General features: G+C 39.3%; 2 protein-coding genes across 2 annotated transcripts; both read left to right on the forward strand.

Annotated features, from left to right (window-relative positions):
• Nucleotides 1-4,155: 4,155 nt before the first annotated feature.
• LOC116251377 (uncharacterized) lies at nucleotides 4,156-6,070 on the forward strand. Its single transcript, XM_031625601.2, has 2 exons — nucleotides 4,156-4,354; nucleotides 5,410-6,070. Exons 1-2 carry the CDS (start codon nucleotides 4,299-4,301, stop codon nucleotides 5,879-5,881), a joined length of 528 nt encoding a protein of 175 aa, XP_031481461.1. The 5' UTR covers nucleotides 4,156-4,298; the 3' UTR covers nucleotides 5,882-6,070.
• A 2,529-nt stretch (nucleotides 6,071-8,599) lies between these two features.
• Nucleotides 8,600-10,611, forward strand: LOC116251581 (uncharacterized). The gene has a single exon (XM_031625930.1). It carries the CDS (start codon nucleotides 9,110-9,112, stop codon nucleotides 9,818-9,820), a length of 711 nt encoding a protein of 236 aa, XP_031481790.1. The 5' UTR covers nucleotides 8,600-9,109; the 3' UTR covers nucleotides 9,821-10,611.
• The last annotated feature ends 703 nt before the right edge of the window (nucleotides 10,612-11,314 follow it).

Consider the following 11,314-nt stretch of genomic DNA (forward strand, 5'->3'; position numbering starts at 1 on the left):
TTAAAGGTTTAGTTATTGTGTGGATATTTTATATAATTAATATATCAAATTGAAGGTACTAAGGTCAACAAGCATGCTTACAAAGTTTTACAACCTAATGCTACTAGAAAATAGTGAGATCTCGCAAAAAAATTGGATATATACCATACAAGTATTTTATTACTTCAAACTATATAGAATTAGAAAAAATGGGACAGGAGATTGAGGAACCAACCTTTTCAAGCTTTAAAAAGTCTGAAAACAGGACGAAGAAAAAGTGCTCGCCAAAAAATCAACAAAAAGTCGCCAGTGGAATGAAAAGGAAAGAGAAATGAAATGAGGGAAGAAGAAGGAATGAGCTGAAGGGTTTGGGAAGAGATAATAAGTTGGTGAAGCTTTCATCGACGCATTAGACATGTCCGTAAAGGCATTACTTAAAAACATCAGTATTGTTGTTGCAATAAACATTACTGACATCGGAAGTGCGTTGGTGAAAAGTAGTCAACTTGTCGATTAAATTATAGTTTTATCGACGCCAGATGCCGGCATGGGTAATGTTTCAATGGAGATACATTTTAACGATGCAGAGAATGTCATGTATCGGTATATTGGTAAACGTTAAACCTTTTTCATTTATACCAGCGCCAGCTTTGGACATAAGTGAAACTTCAATGACACAATAACTCCACCTGTCTCTGAATGGTTTTTTAATCAACGGCCTCTCTATCTCTAAGGTGGTCTTCCCGATTTTTGGTCTCTAGGGATCAAAATGGTTTGTGACTTAATGAGGTGCAGCTGGTAAGGTAAAATAAAATTTGCTAGCTTATATTTTGAAAAAAATTAGTCTGGCCACTCTAAAAATTTTAAACATATGTTATTTTTAATAAAAATTTAAAAGTAAGCTTGAAATTTTTTGAAGTTTATTTGAAAAAAAAAATCTCAGATCTACCCTTGTGTGTGGGACCTGAGTTGACCCTGTGACTGGGACCTCAACCTGGTCAAAAAATTAGGAAAACCAAAAATTGTCAAAACTCGGAATGATGAAACCAGTCATCCACGTTATAACCAAGTCAGAGGTGGGTTTAACTCGGTCGTCTATACGTATGATGATCTAAGAATGCACATTATACCAGAAATACATATTAATGATACAAATTTTCAGTGTGCTATATATATATATATTACATAATTGTGGTAAATGTATTACTAAAATTAATATTTTATCTCATTCCGTTGAACTTACCGTGTCATGGCCTCACATATTTAATATATTTCGGTGTAAGATCGCTGGGTTTTCTATGAACTTAATCAATAGATGGCACCATCTGAACTTTTCAATTGACGATGTCAGTAAATAAAACAGAGTCTGCATTAATTCGATGGGCCCAATATATACTAATATATACTGATTTTCATCATTCAGAAAATATAACAAAGTCTACCTCTTATAATAAATACCGTGCAATCCCTTGGTTGTGCAAAATCTGGGAGAGAATGTTGCAGTATAAACAAAAAGGTTTCACACTACTCTTCCTGCCTATGAGATATTGATGTATCCATGCCGACACTAACTGCTATGTATTTCACATCAATACTTGCCTTGATATATAACTTGTTTAATCGTGGAAGATCCTTTCAGTAATTGGATAAAATCTATTGTTCGAACGAAAACATGAACTTATGAAATTATATTTAGTACTTGATGATACATTTGCACCTTGATATAGAACCATGGTTTCGGATTCAATCAACCTGGTGATATCGACTGCGATTTTTCTGGTCAATGGCTGATGAAAACAACGCCCAAATTAAATATGATACCATGGTTTGGAATCATTCTAAATGCTCCCCAACATCCCAAGCTACAACGAAACAGGTTGTGCTGGCCATCTTTAATTCTATAAATAGTTGGGTTCGACCTGCCAAGCATTGCAGCAATTACGACTCCCCATAATTTCTTACCACCCACTGATCTCCCAACCGCCATGGCCAGACCTCTTCCCTTAGTCGCCGCCTTCCTGGTCCTCATGATCATCACAACCGACCTCTCTTCCTCCGCAAATGCAAATTCCGGCAGCCTCCTGACGGTGTACTGGGGACGCCAATGCTTCGACGGACCTTCTGAGACATACCGCCGCTGTGGTTGCCACAACATCGGGGGCAACTACCGCCACCACATCCACCACAGCATAGTATCATATGAGTATGAACATTTCCATGGAAGGCCGGCCACTCTGTTCGAAGTCCCAGATTGTGGTGGTAGTCCCTACCGACTACCTTCGCAAGGAGACAGAAAGTGCAGCAGCCATTTCCCTTGGAAGAGTGTCATGATCTGGTGTTGATTGATCGTCTGTAGGTTGCGTGCACTAATTAGCACCATGATCTTGAATATCTACTGCTATATATGACTACAACTACCTAATAATAGGGCTTGAATAAAACAGAGAGCTTGCCTCTTTCCTTTGTGTTGAAGTTCATGGATCTGCAGGGTCAGTCTGCTCTCTAATGGACTCAGTGAGCTTAGTAATTAAATAATGTGCACTTTGGTGCCTTGTTCGCATGTGATGTATTCCTCTATATTGCTAATTAAAATAAGTGGTTGTTTGATTTCTAAATCAATAAGTTTCTTTCTTTGAGCGTTGCTGTTCATATCGTGTATTTAGTTACTTATAACCGTGTGCCATGTTGCCTAGATCTGATCTTATCTTTTATCTTTCAAGTAAGTATCCTTTTGAGAAGATCATTACATCAGTTGGTTTCGTCTTTCGATTTTTGTGCTAATTAATAAGAGTGCATGAATTTGACAGCAATTAACTAGATGTTTACATTAATGTTGAATTTTTTTGCAATGCATGGTGAACATTTTCTCGAAAATAATATTCTATAATGCACCTGAAGAATAGGCAATAAATAAAAACATATTTAACGTTTCCATATGACTAAAAGCACAATTGAAAACACCTGGAAGCTTATTTGCGTCAATGTCAACTGCAAGCTAGTGAATAATAAATCACAGTTAACTGCTGTTTAAAGTACTTGAATAAGAAATATGCGTAGTCATAACTTTTCAATATTTAATGGAAAATTTGTCAACTTAACTAATTTTTTTGTTGATAATTAAATTAACATTTCATTTAAATATAGGTAAACATGAATCATAATATTAGTATGTAAGCAAATTAAACGACTAAAATGAATCAACGTATAATTTTTTATACTTGTGAACTCATCAAATCAGCCCAACTAAGTATGTGACTGCCAGAATGCCATTCTTTTCTTAAAGTTGAAGAGCATACTGTTATTAATTCAGCTAATGACTGCCAAATTGTGTGCCGCCAACTATGAAAATTAAGCTCTCTCTAGACCTCTCATGAATATGAGACATTGCTCGAGGCCCTAACATGCGAAAGCCTTTACATATTAAGATTGAGTCATTAAGGGAGTATTAATTGATTACATCAGATTTTAGATTTGGCAAGCTTTGTTAAAATTTTCACAATGAAATCCATAATTTATCACACTGAGGATTTTAAGTTGTACCTTAAGCCCCCATTTCACTTTTTGAATTGGAAAAGGTATCATGTAAGATCAAAGGGAGGAGAATTGTCATAAATATCGTTTTTTGGAAAAATATAGATAATGTTTTTTAAAGTTATTTTTGACAAGTTGTTTTTTAAGAAAAGTTTGGGAAAATCTTGACAAATTTTTTAAAAATAAAAAATGTGAAAATTAGATAAAAATAAAATAAATGAGAAGCTAATAAAAAAGTGAAAATCCAAAAAAAATGTACAAATTCACTGGACAATCGGGAGATATTCATTTTTACCGAAATTATAAAATCTCTTGAGAATTTATTTTATCAAAAAAGTCGTGAGATTTTCAAAAACCTTATGATTCCGGCGGGGAGTATTCCGGCAAGACTGAATGGACGGATGGTTGTAGGGTTGTACAACCACGCCAGTACCGTATCTCTTCCTACCATCCTGACCGTCCATCGTTTCTTAATCTCAAGAATGAATGACCGTCATAACTGCATGAGGCCTTCGGTCCACGTGTCGTCCTTCTGCGTTGCATGTGTCAGCGACTCGGTAGCGGAACAGAATCGCATCGGCCCGTCGGTTTTAAGCTTGTGCATGGGAAGGGGAAGCGAATTGATCTCAAGTTCGATAACCGAAACCGCAGAGGAAAAGAATTTTTTCGAAAGAATGCCGCTCGTCGGGTGACGCTTCCGCTCAGTTCCCTGTGTCGGAGATCCGAAAAGCGTCGCCGTCTCCGGCATCTTCCGGTCGATATTGTTTGGGGTTTCCGGTACCGTTACTATGGGGAAGGAATTCGAGATTCGGCGAAGCTCGACGGACCGCTCCTTTTTCTTCTGGTAACGCATCGAATTTCTCTCGTATTTTGGCGTTCTGGAGTTTTCTGAAGATTTTTTGGGATTTCTAGCGCTTGCTGCTGCGCTGTCCTGGTTTTTGTATCCGTTTTTCTTGATCGAGTCGCGAATTGAATTTCTCTTACCGTCAAGAGTCTCCGAGGATCGCAGATCGCAAGTTCGAGAGCTTTTTCTCATCCTATCTTTTTCGTGTTTTCCCTTATTCTTGTTTAGGTATGTGGCTTGAGGGCTTAGGTTTTTAATGGTATTAATTTTCATCATGGAATACTTTCTTTCATGATTCGAATTTCTTATTTTGCTTCAAGAGGATGATCGATCTTTTTGCTTCTTTCGCTCGTTTAGGAATTTCTGCTTGACACGATTAATTTCTTGGCTTACTTAGTGTGAGGACTGGAGAGAGTGAGGGTTTCCTGGGGTTTGTTTTGCGTGTTCTCCATGAAAGGTCGGCATAGATGTGGAATGATGTTTCTTTTCCCTTGTTGTAGTTGCTTGTGGTTCTTCCTTTCTGTTCTTCCTTTGTTGAGACTCTGTAGGAAGCGGAATCCACGGTCGTGTTTTGTAATCCAGTCTGTTCACCGGATGATCTCATACGCATGCTCTTGACGACCGTAGTGTGTAGAGTGCGCGAAGAAGTGGGAAGGACAACTTCGAAAGCAATTGGGTTAGTACCCATCTATCGTTCTTCGTCGGTGTCCTATTTCTCTCTATCCGTTTTTTACGCGTCGGTCTTACTATCTCTTGATCTCCCTCCTATTATTGCGGAGAGGATTCCGTGAAGATTCTGCTTGGGATTTTCTTCCTTATCTGATAGAACAGAACATTAGAAATCATCACGATTTTTCCTCATTCTTTACTCTAGCTCTATTAGTTCTGGTTCTTCACGCTCCTCTTTTCTTTTGGTTTACATTAAGAATCTGAACGTTCGATTCCTCTGGAGACTTTATTCGAGATTTGTAACCTCAACTTGAAGAGCTTACGCAGAGAGAGAGAGAGAGAGAGAGAGACCTTTTCTCAAGGATTTTGGAAAAAAAAACTTTCAGGTCTCCGTTGTCGAAGATGGCTATCCCAATGACTATGGAGCGGCAGAAGCAGCGGGCAATCTCTTACGCGGAACTCATGAAGCAAGTGAAGGCAGCAGCGCCGCCCCTTCCCAGGCCGTCGTCCTCTTCATGGGGCGGAGCCGCAAAGCAAGCATGCATCTGTGCGCCTACGTCCCACCCTGGCTCCTTCAAATGCCGCTTGCACCGTATCCAGCAGAGCCAGAAGCCGTCAGTTCCCTCGTCTGGTGTGCAGGCGGTCTGCGTCGTCCCGCTGAGGTCGCTCAAGAGGGACAAGGTCGCCAGGAGGTGCATGCCTCCGGCGAGCACGAAGGGCATCCGTAGGGGAGCCAGTAGGCTAAGCAAGGTCGAGACGCTCTCTCAGACGCCCGCTGCCAAGGTCACCGAGGCCGAGCCTCCCCAAGACGCGCTGGCCACGGGAACGGAAAGCGTGCCTGCGGTGCATCAGCCTTAAGCGTGCCAGACCCTGCTTACCTTCTCCAAGCACCGGTGCTATGCCTCCTCCTCCCTTTTTTCTCATGAAATATGGAGGCAAAATCGTAGGTTGTGTATGACTCGAACTTTTTGTTCATTGTGACGTTGGTCTGAATTTCAGTCTCTCTTTCTATGCAATTGTACATAAGACTTGCAGCATATTTGGACTGAGCTTCACTGTTGTTTCTTTTTATGCAATTGTACATAAGACTTGCAGCGTGGAGTATATTTGGACTGAGGTTCGGTGTCCTTTGTGCATTTTTCGTACAATATAAACCATTTGATTGCGTCTTTGGATGACGATAATGTTAGAGAACAAAGTCGTTTATGATCATCTCAAGTTTCATTCATGATTTTTAAGGATGCCTTTGTTTCTATTTTTCTGTGTAAAACCGTTGATGAGCTCTCCGTTTCTTCTGCTTAATAGAAAAGCTTTGAGTGCTGCATCCATAGGATCGGTTTCTGCATTAAATCCTGTTCGTTAAATCTAATCATGGTTAACAACCTAATTAGCCAAGGCTATTATCATTATGAAAACCCCGTTGAGAGTAAGGAGTTGGACCTGCCTCATGTGATTGTGTGTGCTTTCAAAATCATCCAAATTCATGGGCTTAAAGGCACTCTTACCTATCACGAGCAGTCGAACTTTATGACACAATCAGCATATGCTATTGATACTATGTTTTTAGTAATTTTGAAGTACACATGCAGATTTCACGTTCTCTTTGTCAGAAGAAAAAATTGATTAACTGAACTGAGCACAATGGTGTGGTGATACAGAAAAATGGCTAGTATCGATGTTACCTTCTTATTTTTCTCGCTTTCCTTCCCTCCCATAAACAACAGCGGTTCTGAAGATATATATGTGTCTGTGGTGCGTGTGTCTCTGTACACATTAATTTCTCTACTACTTTTTTCTCTCCCTGTTAAATGTTATCTGACATAGAGAAAAGTGATGAACAAATGCAGTAACCAATGTTATAAATTTCCAAAACTTGATTTCCTTCTCTCTCTCTCTTTCTCTCTCTTTCTCCCTCTCTCTCTCTCTCTCTCTCTCTCTCTCTATATATATATATATATATATATATATATATATATATATATATATATGCAAACACGCACGCACACTCTCTCTTCAGACCTTTAAAAGAGAAAACCTTCTTAAAATTGTACGTGTCCTTTTTGTATAATTTAATATTGTAATATGATCGATTGAATTGAGAGAAACTGTATACTAACTTAATCATTTTTTGGGATTTAAATATGTCATTTTAATAAATAAATTAACAGCTTCCTGAACAATTGTCTGTGGGTTGGTTAAGTCAAGTCCATTAGTAAGTGATCCGTCAGGCAAATTCTCTTTTGTTGGCTGAATTGGTTCTTCTCTTGATATGGCATGTACTTGAAAATGCCTCGTTCGTTCTCCTTTACGGTGATAAAAGCAATTTTGAAATCGAACCGATGAAGCCGCTACTATGGATTGACTGATTCATTAATCCAGCTGAGTCAATAGTGAATTGGTAATAAATAAAATTTAAAGAATATATTTAAGAAAGTGCTTGCTGCGTAATGCTCTATTATAGGTAGACTTTGCGGATTGATTCAAGAAAAACAGAGAGTTTTTTACATGGTTTGGAGACCAAAATTATCGTGCGTCCATGGCCGTATAAGGTTTTCCACTAACTCAGAACCAAGAATACGAAAGGTAGCTGCCCCTCTTAAACATGAAGATTAGGGTAACACCACAAAATGACAAAATTACAATAAGGTCTTTAGAAACTTTAATGGAAGTTAGGAAGCCTATTAAGTTGGGATCAGACTCCTCACTCTAACAAGAAATTGGGTATCCCTTGGATTGGTTAAAGATTCGAATTGAATGTACCCGACCATACTTGTTTTTTCCAATACTCACATATTTGGATTTGAATAAGAAAAAAGAAAAAACATATCCAAATCCGAGTCTAATGTCTGATTTCACAATTCGAATATGAATCCAATCCAAATCCTATTTTTACATTCATATTTGAATACAAATCCAAATATTGAACCTAATTTAGCCAATTTGCAAAATGTAAGAACATAAGATATAGGATATTTGTTCATAAAGAAATCTGATCCGAATCCATACCCAAATCTGGTCAGATATTTATGTATATTCCAGTCTGATCGGACGTCGTTTCTTAAATCCTAATCTTATCTAATTCCTTAATCAGGTACTTTTTTTTTTCATATCCATTCTTTTCTGAATAGTTTGGTCAGATATCCAATTCAAATAGAATATACTAACATTTCTACCCATGAGGAATTTAGGAATTGGTAAGTGCCTAGTGATGCTAAGTGATTGGATGATCAAAAAAGATTTGTGCTGGCTGTCTGCTAATTGTGGTAGCTAAACAGTTTAGCCATGACTCCCTAATTTTTAGGCTGTTTCCTGCGACTTATTTTTCTATATCTGTGAACAGAAATAAAAGTAAAGCTTATCCCCTGCCACGTTGGTTGCAGTATTTAGAACTTTAATAAAAACAAACTCACAATTTTAGTAGTAAAAGAAAAATGCACTTTAGTTTTGAGTTTTCTTCATTTAGCACTCCCATGGCCTAGTACTTGAATATTTAAGCAGTTAAACCAACAAAAAAAAAACAACTAAACTTAAGCCTTTTACTAAATTACAGCAACTTTAGCAGTCCCAAGAGACATAGTATAGCTAGTTGAGTTGGCTGCATGCAAACAAAAGAACATCAGTTTGGTTTGTGCTATTCTTCTATACTCTAAACAGTGGTGACGCTGCCAACCATATTCCCAAACGCGCACTAAACCCTGTGGCGGAGCCAGTAGATTTTATCAAAGGGGCACTTACCTTAGTGGGTTTGGTTCCTATGACACATTGACAGAGTTTGTGCCATAGGACGGGCAATGACCCACACCAGCCCACACATCGCTCCGCTACTGAGTGAACCCTGGGACTAGAGATAAACGAGGGAGGCTTCTCCACTTTCAACATATTTTGTTCTAACGTGGGCTCTCCACGTTTCACCCTAAAGCAACGTCCATCACGAACAACTAGGTGTCCCTGACCACAAGGGTCGCTTAAGTTTGCCAGCCTTCAAAGAGGTGACACCCAAAACTACCAACCAGTTTAGCTTCCCTACCTTCCAAGGATAAACACCGTATCCAAGCGTCCATCTCTCTCTCTCACTCTCTCCCCACAATGGCACCAAGAAGAATCGACATAGTGGAAGTTTCCGTTGAAAACTTGCAGAAGAACTGGCAGAGAAGGCAATGGTGGGAGTCCTTATTCAAGACAAAGGAAGTAGTAGACGACAGGGAAGCTTCTTGCTCTTCCTGCCAGTGGCTGTTCAAAACAAGGGATGCAGGCGACAAGGGAGCTTCTTGGAGGACAGGTCTAGCAAGCCTCCTTCAATCTACTCCAGCTCATGCCATCGTCCTGGTCTTCCTCCTTCTCGACCTGGTTTTCACAGTGATCAGCATTTCATCATGCCCGTCTGTTCCGCGGAGGAAGGGCGGGCTGTTCTGGGGAGGGATTGCCATCTTGATCACACTCATTGTAAAAGATATAGTGGTGATGGTGGTCTTGGGTCTGAGCTTCTTCAAGCACGCGGGCTACGTCATGGAGATCACTGCACTCGTTCTTGCTCTGTGCCTGGAGATCTTTCTCAAGGCTGAGAGTGCTGGCCTCCTGGTTCTGGTAAACTCATGGCGGGTGGTACGGATGATACAGAGCATTTTTGGTATGAGCGATGAAGCAATCGAGACACAGATTACCAACATAGAATCACAATTTGAAGATCTTAGAGTCCAGACTGCCCAGATGGAGCAATTGATACGGAAGAAAAATGAGAGGATTGCTGAGTTAGAAAATGGATGCCACAATCAGCAGAGACCCCGTGGGAAGCTTTAACCTCCTTAATCTCTCTCTCTGTTTACTGTTTCCCAACATGGAGGACAAGGGAAGTCGGACCTGTTTGATCTGCTTATCTTCATCCTGCATTAATAAGATATGAATTTGACAAGAATACGTCATAGCAGTGCCTGGGAAACCAATTCTGCCTTCGATCATCTGTTACAAAGGAAAAAAAAAAATGTCGGCCTCTTTTAACTTGTTGAGCCAATGGGCCATTAAGTTGTTATGACATATTCTCTCCATCACATGGTTAAGAAACCCCCACTTTTGATTATCTTGTGAGTATTTAGAGTATTTCATCCTCTCGCTAAAAAAGACCTGAAACCTAGTCTCTTGTTTTCAAAAGACACAAAGCATGTTTTTTGTGTCACAGAATGTTGCTCCGGCCACTTTAACTTATGTGTTGGTGCTTTCCTTTCCTTTCCATCCGCCCTTCTCTTTTTACAACACAGGGAGTTGACGCTCTAGAGATATGAAACAAAAACTAGCTGACTACCAACTCCACCTAACCGTTGAGCCAACTCATTCGAAGACGCCACTTCCCATCAACACCACAAATATGATGCAATTTCAAAATCCCAACTCTCCCATCTTTCAAACCTTATATTTCCAAAGCACCCAATTTACTGGGGCTGACCAAGTTTAAATTACCCACATAAACAAAGAGACAAAACCCCGCCAGTTCAGCCGATACTTGGATTGCTCGGACAAATTGGATGAATACGCCAAGTCCCACAGCCAACGTGCTGGAGCATTTATTTAAGTCACTCGTTTGATAGAGGGACGAGTTTTACTTCAAGTTGAATAGCCTCCAACCGAAATGCATAGAATCAGAATTTCAAATTCAATAATGGAAGCCCACAGTCAATATGGTATTGAAAGAAACAAGTCCAATTACATCTCTCTTAATTACAAATGAAATGTATTGACATATAAAAGGTGAAGGGGATTGAAGTGAGGCTGGTAGGCGGCCAATATCCAACCTCTTATATTGTAAAAAGAAAGTCATCAATACCTTAAACAGCCATATATCTTAAAAGAACAATGGGTGAGGTAAGAGCTTTGACTCTATATATCTTAAAAGAAGGATGGGTTGGGTAAGAGCTTTGATTGAGTAGACGTTTCCATTCTATTTGTGTTTCCTTGTTAGTTTTAACTTATTTTATTTTTCCCTAATTGTTAGGATTTTTTTTTAGATTATTACAACTTTACCGAAAAATACCTAAGAAAATCCACGCCCTTTAAACCCCATTAATGATATCAGCTACATGTGCAAACATTAAATTCCTAGCAAATAACCACGTCCTCTTATTCAGACACGACCAGAAGCAGAAACCTGCCCGCAGCGGTGGCCCAATGGCTAATCTCCCGAAAGCCATGATGGCCCATGCTCTAATATGATGAACTTCATGTACGTATGACTGTCCAGATATCCATGGAACCGCACGTGAAACATAAATAATAATATTAAATACATTTTAGAAAAAAAAT

This window comes from Nymphaea colorata, chromosome 3 (assembly GCF_008831285.2).
Source record: "Nymphaea colorata isolate Beijing-Zhang1983 chromosome 3, ASM883128v2, whole genome shotgun sequence".
NCBI classification, from domain to species: Eukaryota; Viridiplantae; Streptophyta; class Magnoliopsida; order Nymphaeales; family Nymphaeaceae; genus Nymphaea; species Nymphaea colorata.